General features: G+C 38.9%; 1 protein-coding gene across 1 annotated transcript in view; it reads left to right on the forward strand.

Moving 5' to 3' along the window:
* LOC117375487 (alpha-1,6-mannosylglycoprotein 6-beta-N-acetylglucosaminyltransferase B) overlaps positions 1–19,976 on the forward strand; it is a 149,838-nt gene that overhangs the window by 46,434 nt on the left and 83,428 nt on the right. Inside the window, exons 5-7 of the mRNA XM_055223459.1 lie at positions 3,530–3,603; positions 6,305–6,472; positions 10,477–10,641. Coding sequence (XP_055079434.1) covers positions 3,530–3,603; positions 6,305–6,472; positions 10,477–10,641 — 407 coding nt within the window. The remainder of the gene's footprint in view (positions 1–3,529; positions 3,604–6,304; positions 6,473–10,476; positions 10,642–19,976) is intronic.

The raw sequence follows: 19,976 nt of genomic DNA on the forward strand, positions 1-19,976 counted from the left end.
AGATGGAGAGGAAGATAGGAAATAGAGGAGAGATGGAGAGGAAGAGCAAGAGAGAGAAAATTAGGAGGACAGTAAAAAGGACATGGGAGGTGGTGATGAAGAGGAAGAGAGAGAAAAGTGATTATGAGAATACATGAGTGAAGACAGAGGAGAGGAAGTGAAGAAGAGGAAGGGGGGAAGAGAAAAGTAAGAGGTGAGAGAAGTATAGTGGATGAAAATATGAAGAAAGCAAAAAAGAAAAGAATGGGAAGAGGAAGATAAGAGGAGGAGATAAGAAGAGGAAAGAAACAAAAAGAAACATGGAAAGAAGAAGAGAGTGAAAGAGGGAAAAAAAGTTCGAGGGGGAAGGGAAGTGAACAGGAAGAGAGAACGAGAAGAGGAAGAATGGAGAAAGGAAGAGTAAAAGGAGGAATAAAAGAGAAGAAAGAGAAAGAGTAGGAAGAAACAAGTAAGAGAAAGAGGGATGAGAAGACGAAGGTATTAAGAAAGGAGGAGAAATAGTGAAAAGGGATGAAAAGGAGGAACAGGAGAAAGAAGGGGAAGAAAAGAAGGAAGGTAAGAGAGAGAGAAAGATGAGGGAGATACAAGAGGAGAAGAGAAAGAGCGGAGCAGAGGAGGAAGACAAAAGAAGAGATGAAGAAAAGGAGAAAGAGGAGAGAAGGAATAAACAAGTAAGAGGAAGAGGGATGGAGAAGGGGAAAGTAATAAACAAAAAGGAGAATAGTGGAAAGGAATGAAAAAGAGGAAGAAGAGAAAGAAGAAAGAGAAAGGAGAGGAGGAATAGAACAAAGGTAACAAGCGACAGAAATGAGGGAGGAGGGATGTGACAGATGGAAAGAGAGAAGAGGAAGGAGGAAGAAGAGAAGAGAGTGAAAAGAGACAGGGAGGAGAGGCGGAAGGGAAGAAAGGAAAAAGAAGAGGTGAGAGGTCAAAATGGAGGTAGGAAAGAGGAAGAAGAGAAAGGAGAGGAGGAAGGGAAGGAAGGAGAGAGAGAAAGATGAGGAGTATAAATGGAAGGGTGTAGAGCAAAAGAAGAGTGAAAGAGGAAGAAAAAAAAGTGAGATGAAGGATAGGGAGAAGCAAAAAGGAGGAGATAGAAGGAGGAGGAAGGAGAGTAAAGCAGAGGAGGAAGAAGGGGGGAGGGGAAGAAAGATTAAAGAGAACGCAAGAGGGGAGAGATAGAGGAAAGAAAGGAGAGGATGAAGGAGAGGATACGAGAATAGTAAGAGTAGAGAAAGATGAGGAAGAGGGGGTGAAGAAAATGAAAGAGGAACAAAGCAGAGGCGGAAGGAAGACGAGTGATAGGGAGAGAATGGAGAGAAGGAATAAGAGGGAATGGGAAGGATGAGAAGAGGAGATGATTGACACTAATCTGATTCTGAACGGGAACTGGACCTCGGAGCAGTGAGGATATATTATGCAGGAGCTCGTTAGCCGCTAGCATCTTTCCTCTCCGCTAATTTATCCGTGTTTATCCAGGGGCCGGGGGGCAGGCGGGGGCCCAGGACAGGAGACACGTCCCGGCTAATCAATACCTCCCATTTAGGCTCAAGGCTAATTAGGAGATCCAAGGCTGTGGAAAATCTCACTCGTTTATTGCTACAAGTGCCGTATAACTCCGGACAAACTTATGTAATCCCTGTACAACGTCGGTGTCGTCCCTCAGTCGTCCAGGTCTGATCCAAAGTAAACGCCAAAAGTAAAATCTAAAATCCAGTTGACAGATTTGACTTTACTTTTATTATGTCATTCCTCTACAGTTATTCATATTGTCTTGGTTAAAATGGATTGAAATCACAGCGTTAAAGCCCACTGTGTAACATTTCAGCAAATACAGAGAATATTCGTACTACAAAAAGCCTTTTATTTAATTTCTTTCGACTTTCTGACTCATAACTTTTCCTGTGCGGTGAGATTGAAATTTTATAATTAACTTTTTTTCTTGACGGTTGTTGTGACTAGTTTAGATTTATTTCACGTTTTATTTTTGATTTTGTAGTTTAAAGCACAGTGGTTCCTCGTTTTTCGCTCTAAAAATAACCCGCAATAAGCGAAATCTCTGAAGTATCAGCTTTATTTTTACAGTTATTCTCTATGTTTTTGTCTGTAAAACCCCTCACCACACACTTTATACACTTTTCTCACACAGGCGTTAACATTTTCTCACATTTCTCTCGTTTAAACTCTCTCAAAGTTCAAACCTTCGTAGGCGTCTTTGTCGGTGCAGAACGTTTCATCGACATTGTGGGTTTTGTCGGGGAGAAAACAAATTGCAAACATACAGCACTTCAGAGTCACACTGCGATCCAACGTTTATGTAAATTTGTCTGAACACATTCTGTACTGAACAGGAGACACGGCACAGAGGAGACTGATGGACAATGGTCTACAGTCCAACAGCCAATCAGGACGCAGGACACAATGCACGTTCATACACTGTAAAAAAACATCAAAAACTGCACACAAAAAAATCCACGAAACAGCGAGTCCGAGAAAGGTGAACCATGATATACTGTATTTAATTTCTTTTCCTTCCAGTGACTGACTTGTTCAGTCTCCACAAACCTGACTCGTAACTTGTCCTGTGCGCCGAGATAGAAATTTTACATAACTTTTTTTCTTGATGGTTGTCGTGACTAGTTTAGATTTCTTCTTCGTCTTCTTCTTCGTCTTTGTGTTCGTCTTCGTCGTCTTCTTCTTTTTCTTCTTTTTCTTCGTCTTCTTCTTTGCCTTCTTCTTCGTCTTTGTGTTCATCTTTGTCATCTTCTTTTTCTTTGTCTTCTTTTTCTTCTTCGTCTTCTTCTTTGTCATTTTTTTCTTTTTCTTCGTCTTTGTGTTCGTCTTCGTCATCTTCTTCTTTTTCTTCGTCTTCTTGTTTGTCTTCTTTTTCTTCTTCGTCTTCTTTGTCTTTGTGTTCATCTTCGTCGTCTTCTTCTTTTTCTTCTTCTTTTTCTTCGTCTCCTTGTTTGTCTTCTTTTTCTTCTTCATCTTCTTCTTCGTCTTTGTGTTCATCTTCGTCGTCTTCTTCTTTTTCTTCTTCTTCTTTTTCTTCGTCTTCTTTTTCTTCTTCGTCTTCTTCATCTTCTTTGTCTTCTTTTTCTTCTTCATCTTCTTTGTCTTCTTTTTCTTCGTCTTCTTCTTTGTCTTCTTTTTCTTCTTCGTCTTCTTCTTCATCTTCTTCATCTTCTTCGTCTTCTCCTTTGTCTTCTTCTTCACTCTTTCACTTTTTATTACTGCTGATTTTGTTAAGTTAAACATTAAAATAAAGTACGCTGTCATTGTGACACGAGGAGCGTAAGGGCCCTTAATCCCTGCTTGCGGTTCATTTTTTTTCTAACCGTACATAAATCCGTTGCTATAATTTGTACTGAGTCATATTTCAAAGTTTCCGTTTGTTTTCTACCAGTGTTTTTATGTAAATCTAACCTTTCCTTTCCATTTCTTCGACCTTTTGTTGAGTCGTCACAATATTTCGTTTATATTTAGCCTGTGATTTATAATATATTTCTTCTTCTTCTCTCTCCTCCAGACGTTGACGCGCCATCGAAGCAGTGCGAGACTCCCAAAGACCCCCTCTTCCCCGACTGTTCCACCAAAATGGATGTAAGCCCTCTTCCTCCTTCTCCTCTTCCTCGTCCTCCTCCTATCTTTACCCTTTTTATCGCTAACCTTGGTGCTACATAAACTCTCTATCTAAAAAAACGGCTTTGTTATCGTAGCGTAAACGTCTACGAATGGAAAGCGAAGAGAAATGGTAGCGTTTTTATCGGAGCGTTCTTGAAAATACGGTAGGAGGAGCGCACGAGTTGGCGGAAAGTAGGGTACTGAACTGTGGTAGGTGAAGATTAACAATAGACGGTGTAAAGTAATTGTGCTTGAAGCTATAGGATGAACGCCTGCAACACGACTCTTTCATATGTTAATGTTATTGTATGTTTATGTATGAGGTCTTTGCCTGTGTGTGAAGAAAGCTATACATTGATTTTTTTTGTTTTTATGAAGATAGTTCAAGTTGCAGAGCTGTTAATAAACCAGGCTATCTGACATTTTGACAGTTAAAAGAGTTAAAAGTTTTGCAAATGGAGTCGTAAGTTGATGTTAAAAGGTGAGTTAGTCCGTCTCAAATTTGCAAAGGTATAAAAAAATATGTCTAACTGCGTAACTCCTGATAAACTGACATTTCAAGACAGTCATGCATTTAAATTTACCTTGTCGCGGGTCACATAAGATGACATGGCGGGCCGGATTTGGCCCCCGGGCCTTGAGTTTGACAAACGTGATATAGACGGTAAACGGTAATAATAAACCAAGCCTTAAAGCAAATTTTCTCACAAAAAGTACTCCAAATGTACGATATTTTCTGGCCTATACGTGTGAAAATATTGTATTTATAAGTATAAGTCACATCGGACAAAAAATGCATAATTATGAAGATGTACAGTAAGTCGCACTGGACTATAAGTCGCGTTTTTTGGGGAAGTTTATTTACAAAATCAAAGACCAACAACAGACATTTTATCTTTAAAGGCAAGTTATAATAAAAACAATAAAATGTGGAACAACAGGTTGAATATCAGTACATCACGCTAACGCTAACGTAACACATTTATATTTATTCAGGTACATGAAGCACAGACAGAACTGAACACGTGTCTGGTTTGTTAACGTCAGATATTAACAGTTAATCAGATAAATAAAGCAGAAAAAACAAGCAACAAGTTTACTCTGGATCTCACTACAAATCAATAAATACATTGAATTGTTTATCCTCAGTGTCGCGTCTGAACAACTCCACCAACTCTAGAGGTAGATGAATCTTTCACTTTCGTTCAGTCTTTCTCAAATATATTTTAAATCAGTTTAAGTCGCACCCCTGGACTAACTATGAAAAAAGTGCGACCTATTGTCCGGAAAATACGATACAATATTGTTGGATATTATTGAGCTTTATAAATAAACAGCAGAATGTACAACTTAAGTATTAGTTTGTGTAATTTTTTTCATAATTCAACCTTCTACAGCTTAAATTTTATCATATTGCAGAAAAATAACAAAAAATGTCCCACTACTGGAAAGAAAAAGTACCCACGATAAATATTGACCTCCAAAAATTATAGTTCCATTTATAATATATTAAATGATAAGTTGATGTAGTAATTATTGTGACAGTCCTAGTATTTAACAAAAGGCGGGGTGTGGAGACAAAGAGCGGACGAGCGAGCAGCGATGACCTGAGCACAGGACAAAAAGTATAAAAATGACATTGATATAGTAGCAGAGTTGGAAAAAACACAAACACGTTACGCTGAATTATCTGGCAGTGCAGTGGAGTGAGAGTCGGGCTTATATAGACGGGGTGAGGATAGTCCAACTGAAAACAGATGTGCCTCTTTTAGCACAACGAGCCACGCCCCCCGTCGTCGTAATTCAGCTTTCTACATCGCAAAACTAATCCTACAACAGAAAAATAACCAACATTTTCCCGCGATAAAACGATAAACTGATTGTTCCATCTGTCATTTCCTGAACGATAAGTTGAATCAGTATTTAGTGTGACTAGGCAGTTAAAGATCCACTATGCAACTTTTCTGGTGGAGGGTCTCTCAGTTCCACTCACTTTTCTCCATTTAGATGTCGTCGCTTTCCGTAGAATGTTTCACAATACGGCATTGACCTTCATCGATCTCCATGGAAACAAGCGGTTGACGTCACCCCGGTGTTTTTTTTATTTTTTTTCGACGATAAAAACCTGTGTTTGAATAAATGCAAGACTGACGATTTCAACGACATACAGTACTGTGGAACTTTCCAGACAAAGCAATGACACATCTGCCTGAAAAGTTACATAGTGCATCTTTAATAATGCTATGATTTTATTGGACTTTTTCTACCATCTCCATAGTTATTTAGATTTGGAATATTTGTCAAGAAATAAGAAGCACATCTGCCACCCGCTTGTCTCCGTGGAGATGTTACCGCTTTGCTTAGAATGTCCTACAGTATGGCATTAAACTTATCCCCATGGAGACGAGCAGGTGACACCGCCAGGCCAAGTCACAGATCAGATCCGCGATGAAATGACACCGCTCAGAATGTTTTTCGCGCAAATAAATCACGTGTAAACTTGTTGTGCCACATTGGAGACTTGTTTTCATGACATATTGTGGAACATTCAAGGAGACAAGGAGGTGGTAGACTCTCCATCAGAAAAGTTCCATAGTGCAGCTTAAAAAAAAACAATAACTTGCACCGAACTCTAATAAATCTCAACGTTTATTATGTTTTTGTTGTGGTTTTGTTGCAGTGGATGCGCGCTCGCTGGACCTCTGACCCGTGCTACGCCTTCTACGGAGTGGACGGCTCGGACTGCTCCTTCCTGATTTACCTCAGCGAAGTGGAGTGGTTCTGCCCCCTACTGCCCGGGAGGAACGTGAGCGCTCCTCCCACCGCCAAGCCTCACCCCAAACAAAAGGTACAACTCATTTATCGACATGGATGAGAGACGAGGGAAGAGGAGAGATGGTGGTAATCAGTGCACCACGATGATAGTACTATTCATAACAGACAAAATACTTATTTGGGCAAATCCAGTAGTTTTATTTTTCTTTCCAGTCGTAACTTAAAGACGCCCGTATTATATTTTACTTTACCTTTAGTGTTTTTCAATATGGAATTAAAGAAGACATGTTGTGTGTGCTTTTGTCTCTATGTAGCTATAATCTATGATACCTGTGGATCATTTTGGACTTTTTAAGTTGCAAATTGATCTAAAACAAATTAAGAAAAGAAAGAGTTTGCTGATTTAGAAAATTGCGAGATGATTCCCTTTATGGTACATCGCCGTAAACATCGTCTCAAAGTGCTACACGCTGTCGGCTGCTCCAGTGATTTTTTTTTAACCAAATAAAATTGGATTAGTATGTACGTACAGAGCTGTGGCCGTGTAACCTGACAATGAAAACCACAGTTGAAAACCACAGGAAAAATGATGTCTTGAAGGCAGGAGAATAACGATTACTCAAACATGCACAGGGATGTCATGATATCAATTTTTTGACTCATGACTGTGTTGTGGAGAAATTATAATTATAGATGAAAAGTAATCAATTTGTGAAGCCCAGTGAGTTTTGAAATACAAAAAAGGTTTATTCTCTGTTACGGCAGAGTCCTCCCTTGGACACAGACTGGTCGTCTTTCAGCGTCCCAAGTCTCTCTTCTAAAGCATCTGTCCCCCTGGTCCTTAGTCTCCCTCTGTCCGTCCCGAACATCTGAGCTCTGAGTGTTTATACCAGAATGACAAAGCTACATACATTTCAAAGCAGTGACTTTTGTTTCACACCCATGAGATAATGAACTTTTACACCTGAGGACAGATAAGACAACAAAGACTTTCCTGGAGGATGGAAACAGAGCTTCACCATGAGTTCACTTATATTTCCATCACAGCTTCATGCTTCACTTAATACTTTCACTTTCAGATCACAGTTTACATCAAACATAGAGCTCTTAAAGCACATTTGTTTTGTTCCATGGCCCGTGAGCCTTGTGACGCTTTTTCGACCACTTTATTTTGAGGAATGGACACTACTTTTTACCTGTACTTGGACAAACTACGATAGATCATCATCACGAAGATATAGCCTCGTTGGATCATATAGAGACTTTGGCTGCAGCTTTTCGAGGAGGAGACGGTGTGAGTGACTCGTGCTGCGCTCAGTGCTGCAAATGAAGACACGTTTTTACAGTATAATGTAGGTACTAAACTCCTGCTGTTAACCTATAAATATTCATGGTAATTGAAAAACACTTCATCTTGACATCCACAAACATGAACGAATCACTCTATGAACGTTCCAAGCAAAACATCTCCATGGAGACAACCAGGTGAAAAGTTACATAGTGAAGAGGCCACAGTTTGACCACAAATCTCCAACCAATGACCCAGGAGATTAAAATAAAAGAAAAATGAGAGGTTGAACAGCACAGAAATAGGACAGGAATAAGAAGAGGAAGGAAAGGAAGGAAGAAAACAGACTAGCAACACAGCAACACAGCGCGACTCCTTCCACTTTAAGAAAAAGCATAACTTTCTTTAAGAGATTTGAAATACTTTTCGCTGCGGGCTATGTCCACATCGTATTTACAGTGAGAACAGCGAATCCATCACTTCCACTCAAATAAATGCGCAGCTCAGTGCAGTTGATCAATGACCTCGGGGAGAATGCAAATCTAAATCCTCGCCGCCTGTCATGTCCGAGTCTGTCTGCTGCTGTTTCACTAGCGCTTTGTCTGCACGGCGTATAGATTTGCATCGATGTTTGACACTTCCTGGTTCTAATATTTTGTTTATTCAAATGTATTTTTCCTTCTATTTGGGGAAGGAGATAAGAGATAAAATAAACCGGTTTTGTTGTAATGGCAGGCAGATTGGACCAAAAGATGCAGAACTCAGGGAAGGTTTACAGTGTTTTTTTTTTTACAGAAGTGACAAATAGTACAGTAACGAGGGTTGATCTGGCGGTGAGCAGGAGGCGAGGTGCGGGCCAGGTTCCAGGAACGGAATGGGAAGGAACAGGGCAGGAGACAAAACATGGAGCAGGAAAAGTGCGGATCGTGACAGGTTTGTCCTGTAATGAGGAAATTATAGTGTTACTATGGAGCTGCAGGGGAAATAGGGTTTTTCTGTGTCACTTTTGGGTCCAAGGGGCAACAGCTGATTGAAAACGAGAGACAAACCGGAGACAACAGCTGTTTACAGTTTCAGTGCAGTTAGCTCCTCCCTTCAGACCGATATAAGGCAACACATCTCACATTAAAAAGGAATTGCAGTTGTTTAATGCTAGCAAGGTTATGATTGTGACAGAAAGTGTACAAGACTAAAATGAGACGCTAGGCTAGGCTAAGCTAACATATACACACTGATAATCCGATATTATGTTAAATGATTACTACATTAATGACATATTTATATAGAAATTAGCTATAGAACTAATAAACTTAACAGCTGGCGTAAAATCAAACACAGCAGAGTAAAGCTATAAGGCTAAAAAATACATTCTGCTTTTCTTCTCCACAGATCTGACCTGTAACTTTGTTTGGTGCTCGTCTGGATGAATAATGTCATATTATTGAACGTTCCAGGCAAAGCAACACCATCTCTCCATCAGAAAAGTTACATAGTGCACCTTAAATGTTTTTTTTTTTTTTTTTGTAGTATTGTTTAAGCTCTTCGCAATTCAGGTAACGGCTCGAGTTGCAAATCTCACAAAAATTCCAGCACTGAGTCATGTACATGTCTCGTGACGGAACAATTTACGTATATTGCGGAACCTGTTTCTCCTCTTCCTCGATGCATCGACTGTGCGGTCCGGGTCTAATTGCGAGCGTCTGTTCACTCTAATCCCACAGGGTCCCCCGGGGGGCTCTGCGTAGCGCCGTGCTATATGGGAGTTGCGCTCGAAAGCAATAATTCACCTGTGTTACGAGATGGCTGCATATTGATTGAGTCCCTGGTTCTGGTCTGGTTTTAGCAGAGTGTGCACTAAAGATAGTTGGGTCACTGGATACTTGGAGTAGCGCAGTGATGATGATGAGGGGCTGTATGTGAGAGGTAAATATAAAAATACAAACAGGCAGGGTTCTCCTCAGGCATGGAGACTGGCCCCTAGGCTTTTTATAATGGTTTTCTCACTTACAATAATAGCTACACGATTTTATATATTTATTTTTCCCTAGTTTTCTGTATTATCTTTTTTTCCTCAATAAAAAAAACAACTTAACTTACAATTTATATATTTTAAGGAACACAAAGACCTCCTGAACACGCTCAAATACATACATGATAGCTGAAAGATTTGGGAAAAATATCTTAACTGCATTTTGTCCAGAAGAATTGGCAAAAACACAGATCTGAACATGTTTGTACAAATCTAAACTACAAGGTTAGCAGTTAAACAGGTTAGAATAAAACTGGATATTTTGTTGTTTGTGAAGGAAATGATGGTACTTCAAAAATTGCAGCCTTTGTGATTTGCTAATTGCATCCATTCAAATTGCTGTTTTGATTTGATTGCGATTAATCCATTTAGCACCATTTAGGACATTTGAATAGTCACGTTTATCCCTCCAAATTCTGGATGTTTATTGAAATTCACTTAATTGCACAGCCTGGTCCCTAAGCAACACATTCCTTAAATGTTTAGCTTTTTTATCTGTCTGTTTTTGTCACACTAAAGTCATTTTATCATTGAAAATGTTTAATTTGGGCACATAACCTACTGGACTAATGGTAATACGTGACGAGACAGTGTAATGAATTATCTCACCTTCACAATGTTATTTCATACATTTTCTTATTAACCTTTCCCACCGTCTGCAGGTCGAGTTGCTATTTGTATTATTTAAACTCTGAACATGATCTGACCTTTCACTCCGCACATTTTCCCTGACCTCTCCTTGTTCTTCCCGTCCTCTCAGGCCCAGTTCCAGTTTGACGTGGGACCTCTTCTGGAGCAGGTGGGCACCCGGAAGGAATCTCTGAACTTCATGAAGAGGAGGATCCAGATGCTAGCTGCGCAGTGGGCGTCGGCCGCGAGACGATTCGACGACAAACTGCGCAACCGGTGGAGAGACAAAAAGAGGGTAAAACTGAAACTTAAACTGACTAATTTACCTTTTGCATTCGGAGCATCCTAATTATTCACCACAATGGGTTTTTTAGCGCTTTTTTACAACTGTCGCACCACAACTAACAACAAAAACCATATTACACAGCACACATCAGTCTCATTTTGACAATAATAGATGCTTTAACAACGTATTTATCCATCTATTAGTTCAACTCTATGGGAAAAAAGTGTATAGCCACTTCAGTCAAATTTTAATCAAGAGAGAGATTCAGTCATTTCTAATTATGGATCACTCGCATCGACTGAGTTTTTCATATTTCAGTAATTCTGTATGAACCTACATTTGAGGCTTGAGTACGTGTTATTATAAGTCATTTTATATCAATAATGCAGTTTACAATTGACAAAATGTAAAGTGATGATCTACTAAATATGTTACAATCCAAACTAAGCGCTTGAAAAAGAAAAATGTTAGTTTTGGTCATTAAAGTCACATCACTGGAGCGTTAGGATTGTTGTCTCGATAATGAAATTTCAAACTCGATTTCGAAACTAAGGAATAGACTCATTACTCTATACCAATTCTGATACCACAATGATAATAAAACTCACTTTCTCTAGACAATAGAATGTGATTTTCAGCATTAAATCATAGCACTTTCTTTTATATTCCCATGTGGTGTTGCATCTGTGTAATCCCTCAGTGGTTTAGGTATGTTCATAGTGGTCCTTGGTTATAAACTAGACTTATACTTGTTCTGATACAGCTCAACATCATTCTAAAGCTGTTCAGAAAAGGTTAATTTCTGTCCTGTTGATGTGACTTTTTTGGTATCATCACCGTAGTTACTATATTGACTTATTGTTCGATATATGGAAGCTGGAACAATAATGTTTTTTGACTATATGATGAGATTTGAGACCTTTCCTCTCGTGTTTCTTCGTTTCTGTTTAGAGAAAAATAACCTTGACCCAGAGATGAAATTCTCTGTAAAGAAGAATTTAGTTAATCAACCAGTGAAGAGCAATACTTGTAGAAGGTCTGTGCAGCTGACATTCCCAGACACAGACTGAATGTTTCCACCTGTACAGTGACTTTTATATGCCTACTATAGTGAGAGGCCACCGTGGTTTAGACTTAGCGCCTCTTCGTTGGCGCACGGGCCAGGCCTCTTGGCACAGTCTTATCAGACTGCGACGAGCATCCTCGGGGGAGTTGTCTCTTGCTCCAATTGCTGAAGCGTATTTTGCTGCCTTGACCATGGTGACGAGTCATGAGTCAGCTCATGCCTATCAGGAAGTCACTGTCCTACTTTGTTATTTGATTAGCTGTATAGATAGATATAGAATATTCTTTATATGTGCTGAACATATATCTGTATCACGCAGCTGTAATGTAGTCCTCATCTTCACATGAGCACTGTACAATAATAAACTACAGAAATACAATAATAAACTATAGAAATACAATAATAAACTATAGCAGTGGTTATGCAGAATACAGTTGTCCTTCGCTCTATCGTGGTTCACCTTTCGTGGTCTCGCTGTTTTGCGGATTTATTTAGTGCAATTTTTCATGCTTTTTTACATTGTCTGAACGTGCATTGTGTTCTGCGTGCTGATTGGCTGTTGGACTGTAGACCATTGTCCATCAGTCTCCTCCGTGCCGTGTCTCCTGTACAGTACAGAATGTGTTCAGACAAATTTACATAAACGTTGGATCTCAGTGTGACTCTGAAGTGCTGTACGTTTGCGATTTGTTTTCTCCCTGACAAAACCCACAATGTCGATGAAACATTCTGCACCGACAAAGACGCCTACGAAGGTTTGAACTTTGAGAGAGTTTAAACGACAGAGAAATGTGAGAAAAGTGTATAAAGTGTGTGGTGAGGGGTTTTACAGCTGCAATAGATATATAGATATAGAATAATTGTAAAACTAAAGCTGATACTTCACAGATTTTTGTTGCGGGTTATTTTTAGAACATAACCCCTGTGAAAAATGAGGGACCACTGTAGTTAAGCATAGTTATTTATCCTAACAGAGATAAAGAACATTGAATTAACAACTTCAGTGACTCATTACAGATGCAAACTAAGTACTTAAGTGTTTCATTCTGATATTTATTGGTTTTAGCTCATGATTTTTTTAAACTATATTGCACATTTAGAGTATATTTTGTCGTTTAAATCCGCTCTTTGTTATTGTTTTAGTATCCATTAGTGTCTGATTTTCCATACTTTTTACAACCCTATAGTTCCCACGCTGCATAAAAGTATAAAAACCCAACTCTAGTGCATGAAAAGAGTAAAAACGTTCGCTGAAAGCTATCCGCTCCTCCAAAAAGACGGTTTCATCTCCTTTGGTTTGATAGGCGTCCCTCTGTTTTGAAAGTGCAGGATGTTTTGGGATCAGACGCCGTAGTTGTTGCTTTTATGTCAGCGAATCTGCCGTGACATTTTGTTGGACTTACACTTTAGCTGTTTCTCTCCTCAGCCTCTCAGCGTGGTGCACAGTTTGTTCCCACATAAGCAGATAATGATAGGGCTAACTCTTAGAAGGCATCGATTATACCTCGGCGGATGACATTTACAGGGACATTTTTGCAAAGTGCCCAGCAGCCCGCCTCTCTCCTGCAGAGTCTTCTACTTTTTTCAGACCACGTACATCGAATTACTAATTTTTAACGGGTCAATACTGTGCTAGACTTACTTACTTTTGTGATCATGTTAAAATTGTGAGTTGTGTTTTGTTTCATTCATTATGTTGGGTAATAGTGCACAATGAGGATCCTGTATATTTAGTCCTCTCTTTCTCAAAAGCTTGAAACACTCTATTCAAAGTGATGTCCTGCCTACTCCAGAAAGTGCTTTTTGATGTTTGTTTGTTTTTTTTTGTTTTTTTTTAAACTACTTTTATTGGGGGTTATTGTCATTGCTTCTTTGTACCGTTAGCGCTCGGTCTGTGCAGAGTTGTCTATGGTTCTGATGGTCGCCTACTTACTGACAGCTGTCTTTATAAACTAACCAAAGCGTCATAATGGGATTCATTTGGTCACAAAATTAAATGGAGCTGATGACAGAATAATCGGACCAGGGTGTGAGGAAATCTGACATTGTAGCATTGGTCTGCAGGTAAGAAAGTCACACGTTTGAGGCTCGTGTTGGAAAAAGGCTCATGTGAATGAGCAGCGTTAGTACAGATCCACATCTGTGCCAAACTGTAGAAGTGCTGCATTAGACTGAGCCGATACAAGACGCAGGTGAAGGGAGGAGAGTGCAGGGATTGAGTGTGAAACCAACCAGAGTCTTTCATTTCATTAACAATATGACCAATAGTTCATAAACAATATACTGTACAATTCATTCAGCACAATAAAACAGTAATATGTAATTATAGGCAATTTTAGGGCCTTTTATATGCATCATTATAACATATATGCGTGTGTTCTGTATTTTTATCTGGTGTAGTTGGCAACCGTAGATGAAAATCTTATTAGATCAGATCACTTGTTGACAGAATGTAGGAGCGCTCTGTGTGTGATTACTTTGTCTTATTTTGCTAAACACAAACCATAAAACTGATAAGACAGTAAGTAAGACAAGTGTAGGTAAATGTAAGAAGTGGCACCCAGCCCACCCCAGCACTTTGGATTGTATTATTGCTGTAACAACAGAGGGCTGTTGCTTTGCCAAATCCTTCAAATCAGGAATGGATCCATATGCCTAAATCCCAAGAATAGCTCCTTCCAGTGTTTGCATTGTAAAGGCTGGTACTGTTTCATACATTAGCTCTAATGCATTTTCAGTGGGAGAGTTGCCGTTAGCTAACCAGGGCTGTTTTTGGCAAATGACACCAGAGTTCTGCGCTGCTACAAATGATACTATTCCTGTTTTGAATGGGATAAAACATATATCGGCACCAGGCTTTGTGCACACTAGTATACACATGTCTCTCCTGGAAGGCTCTTTAGCTCTCATCTTTCAGTCACATTCTACTTGCATTCATTCATCAACATAAAACACATATTCCAATGAGTTTAAAAGTATAAAGGGTAAAAAAAAACCCTGAAGAACACATTATAACAGCCCTTTGAACTCGTCCTTGTACATTGCAAAATTCTCCTGGCATAAATGTTCTAAACCAGGTCTACTTTCCTCTTTGAACATGTCCATAGTTATTCTTACTTATTCTGCAGGGTGCCAAGCATTCTCATATCGCCTTGTACTAGATTTTTGGCTCAATCACTGTAGAAAAAAAATAACTGGGTTTTGAATTGCACACTGCACACTCTAACTTAGAAAAGCGTCCTTAAGTGCCCCCGTACATTTCTGCACTGTTGTTGGAATATATGTGATGGAGCTGTTGTAAATGTCACTCAAAAAAGATGTGGTTCAGAAAATTCGAAAACTCCTGAGAGGCTTGAAACTTAAACAACACTCGAACGGGAATGCATTTGTCTTCCAGGCATTTTGTTAGCGATCTGAATTAGCCTGTTGCTATGTGAGTTGTGCTTTTCTTTTTCCAGTTGCTTGTTTCTGTGGAAACGTTATTGCTTTTCCTGTAATGTTCCACACTATGTCATTAATAGGATTAATAGAAAATTGCACTTATTTCCTTAAAACATGGTTCAGTTATTACTGAACTATGAGATCCAATTCTATTATATATTTAACCTTCAGATAATTACTGAACATCTTCATATGAATAAAAGTTCAAACATTATGAGATGTCAGAATCAACCTGTAAGTCGTCCTAGTGCTGTATGTCCAATTAAAGGCAGAGCAGTACCTGATCCGGCAAATGTGTCTGTATCAGCACCATTATTTGATACCAGTATCGGTTCATCCCTGGTCTTTATTCTTGCCAGTATCAAGTGTTTTCTATGTTTCAAAAACACCTGATGCATTCTTACTGTGAGTGGGGCTGCCTCTCCACAGATCAGATCTGTGGCTTGGCCTTGGCGGTGTCTCTATGGAGATAGATAGAATATACTGTAAGTCACATCTATGGAATACTTTTCTCCCTCCACTTGGCCACTCCAAGGTTCAATGTTGGTGTTTTGCTCTAGAACCCAAGACAATAATATGAGGGATAGAACCGCAGACACTCTGACCTCACAGTGAGAACTATATAATTAAGTTTTAAATGCATTTTTCAATCATTATCTAACAAAAAGACATCACATCTTACAATACAATCAGCTAAATTGACATGTTAATATATATATATATATATATATATATATATATATATATATATATATATATATATATATATATATATATATATATATATATATATATCTCACCCCCACCTTCTGCAGGTGGTCTCATCATATTTCCACACTCGGGTCCTCTGCCAGGGACCTGGGAGCTTGAGGGTTCTACAGTATCTTTGTTGTTCCTGTTCTGCACTTTTCTGGACTGAGATGTCTGATGTTTTTTCCTGGGATCTGCTGTAGCGACTCCTCCAGTCTGGGGGTCACTGCCCCGTGTGCTCTGATGACCACGGGCTCCATGGATACCTTCACCTTCCAGACCTTCACCTTCCAGACCTTCTCCAGCTCTTCTTTGAGCCCCTGGTATTTCTCTAGTTTCTCATGTTCCCATCACTTGGTACTGCAGTGTCCACCACAGCGGCTTTGCTCTGTTGTTTATCCACCACGAAGTATCCATTTTAGCACAGAGTAGTAGGATTCCAACAGAGCCTTGTTCTCACATTCTCATTTCTGTCTTGTACCAGTTGCCCATTCCTCGTCAAGGTCCTCGGTTCCTCAGCACCTGACGCAGACCTCGTTTGGCCGAGCGACGTCTGAGTTGGCATCTTTTAAGTTTGATTCGCTCTCCTCATTGAGATGTACTGAGGCAGTAGCAGGTCTTGCCCAAGGACTTGTGCCTTGGGGGAGGAGTCAAATCTGGGCACCCGTGTAAAAGTCAGGTGACTCTTTCAGTCCATGTACTGACAGTATGACAGATTATTCACAAATTCCATAAACAAATGAATTCACTGCTGACTCAACAGGGAGCTGCCCATGAGCTACATCAAAGCTAACAAACATTAACATGCTAACACCATACTTTGTTTTAAAAATACAGCAAATACGGCATTTTCAAAAGAATAAAAGCTAACATGCTGATCTAAATATGTTATATGTTACAGTTAAGTGTAATACAACTCTTTAAATGCATGAAAAAAATCGGGTACACCCCCTTTAATGATATAAATATTGAAATCTGCCGCTGCTTACTCTTAGCTTGGGAGAAACATTTTGACAGGCACAAAGTATGTTTTCACCTCCAGCGAGTTTGGTAAGAGTCAAAGCTGAATCAAAGCGTTGCCTGGCGGGGTGCATGGCCAGAGAGTCGACCTATCTTTGAAGTTTCAGAGCCAGAAGAAATAGAATGCAAAAATAAACGCCACCATCTGTTAAAATAAAGTTAATTTCATTAGAGGTTTAACAGCATACAAATTAGTCTCGCCGTAAGCCGTTAAAACGCTGGTGTCGTGTAGCCTTATGCATATCAATTATTCCATAGCCGAGTTCCTTTCCAGTTTTGTTTTTAGTTTGTGATTGTATTTCGTTGGAGCTGGATCCGTGCTGTGTGGATTTCATTTAAAGTTTTGTTTTGAGTCTTTGAACCTTCCAAAACATCAACTTGTGTTAATCAAAGTGAATATTCAAATGGTTTTCACAGAGTTGCTCCTAGAAACCCCCAAATCATGTTCTATAGAGCGGAGTCTTTAATGCCCTAGTTTATAACCAGACCTTTTTTATTTTCACATAAAATTACAACTTGATGGTTGAGTTTGAGTTGAAATCTACACGAAATTTATCAATTTATTTGTACTACAATTTTAACTGCAATGTTTTTACTCTGAACCACGAGTCTGCAATAAAAAATATCCATCTCTATCTGTCTGTCTATCTGTCTATCATTCTATCTATCTATCATTCTATCTATCTGTCATTCTATCTATCATTCTATCTGTCTATCAATCTATCTGTCTATCATTCTGTCTGTCTATCATTCTATCTGTCTATCATTCTATCATTCTGTCTATCATTCTATCTGTCTATCATTCTATCTATCATTCTGTCTATCATTCTATCTGTCTATCTGTCTGTCTATCATTCTATCTGTCTATCATTCTATCATTCTGTCTATCATTCTATCTGTCTATCATTCTATCTGTCTATCTGTCTGTCTATCATTCTATCTGTCTATCTGTCTGTCTATCATTCTATCTGTCTATCATTCTATCATTCTGTCTATCATTCTATCTGTCTATCATTCTATCTGTCTATCTGTCTGTCTATCATTCTATCTGTCTATCATTCTATCTATCATTCTGTCTATCATTCTATCTGTCTATCTGTCTGTCTATCATTCTATCTGTCTATCATTCTATCATTCTGTCTATCATTCTATCTGTCTATCATTCTATCTGTCTATCTGTCTGTCTATCATTCTATCTGTCTATCTGTCTGTCTATCATTCTATCTGTCTATCTGTCTGTCTATCATTCTATCTGTCTATCTGTCTGTCTATCATTCTATCTGTCTATCTGTCTGTCTATCATTCTATCTGTCTATCATTCTATCATTCTGTCTATCATTCTATCTGTCTATCATTCTATCTGTCTATCTGTCTGTCTATCATTCTATCTGTCTATCTGTCTGTCTATCATTCTATCTGTCTATCATTCTATCTATCATTCTGTCTATCATTCTATCTGTCTATCTGTCTGTCTATCATTCTATCTGTCTATCATTCTATCATTCTGTCTATCATTCTATCTGTCTATCATTCTATCTGTCTATCTGTCATTCTATCATTCTGTCTATCATTCTATCTGTCTATCATTCTATCTGTCTATCATTCTATCTGTCTATCATTCTATCTGTCTATCATTCTATCTCTGTCTGTCTGTCTATCATTCTATCTGTCTGTCTATCATTCCATCTGTCTATCATTCTATCTGTCTGTCTGTCTATCATTCTATCATTTTATCTGTCTGTCTATTATTCTATCATTCTATCTGTCTATCATTCTATCTGTCTGTCTGTCTATCATTCTATCTGTCTATCATTCTATCTGTTTATCATTCTATCTATCATTCTATCTGTCTATCATTCTATCTGTCTGTCTATCTTTCTGTCTGTCTATCATTCTATCTTTCTATTATTCTATCTGTCTATCATTCTATCTGTCTATCATTCTATCTGTTTATCATTCTATCTATCATTCTATCTGTCTATCATTCTATCTGTCTGTCTGTCTATCCGTCTATCATTCTATCTGTCTGTCTATCATTCTATCTATCATTCTGTCTATCATTCTATCTGTCTATCTGTCTGTCTATCATTCTATCTGTCTATCATTCTATCATTCTGTCTATCATTCTATCTGTCTATCATTCTATCTGTCTATCTGTCATTCTATCATTCTGTCTATCATTCTATCTGTCTATCATTCTATCTGTCTATCATTCTATCTGTCTATCATTCTATCTGTCTATCATTCTATCTCTGTCTGTCTGTCTATCATTCTATCTGTCTGTCTATCATTCCATCTGTCTATCATTCTATCTGTCTGTCTGTCTATCATTCTATCATTTTATCTGTCTGTCTATTATTCTATCATTCTATCTGTCTATCATTCTATCTGTCTGTCTGTCTATCATTCTATCTGTCTATCATTCTATCTGTTTATCATTCTATCTATCATTCTATCTGTCTATCATTCTATCTGTCTGTCTATCTTTCTGTCTGTCTATCATTCTATCTTTCTATTATTCTATCTGTCTATCATTCTATCTGTCTATCATTCTATCTGTCTGTCTGTCTATCCGTCTATCATTCTATCTGTCTGTCTATCATTCTATCTGTCTGTCTGTCTACAGTATATTCCAGGACAAAAAGTTTAATTTCTCCATCTATCTCCGGTGATCTCATTCTTTTTTCCAAGTTCGCGTCGTTGGAGCCGTGGGACCTTGGTCTGGTGGCACTAGCTGCAGAGCTGATCAATTTAATGCCGTATTGTGTAACATTTTAGAAAAAAAGCAATAACTAGCCCCATTTTCTTCCTCTTATCCGGGGCCGGGTCGCGGGGGGCAGCAGTCGGGGGGTGAGGGACGTCTGGGGAGTCCCTGCTTAGACACGTCCTCCAGCTCCTCCGGTGGGACCCCGAGGCCAACCACCCTGAGGAGGAAGCTCATTTCGGCCGCTTGTATCCGCGATCTTGTCCTTTCGGTCATTACCCAGCGCTCATGACCATAGGTGAGGACGGGAACGTAAGACTGACCTTTAAATCGAGAGCTTTACCTTTCGACTCAGCTCCTTCT

The sequence above is a fragment of the Periophthalmus magnuspinnatus genome, chromosome 8 (genome assembly GCF_009829125.3).
Source record: "Periophthalmus magnuspinnatus isolate fPerMag1 chromosome 8, fPerMag1.2.pri, whole genome shotgun sequence".
NCBI lineage: Eukaryota > Metazoa > Chordata > Actinopteri > Gobiiformes > Gobiidae > Periophthalmus > Periophthalmus magnuspinnatus.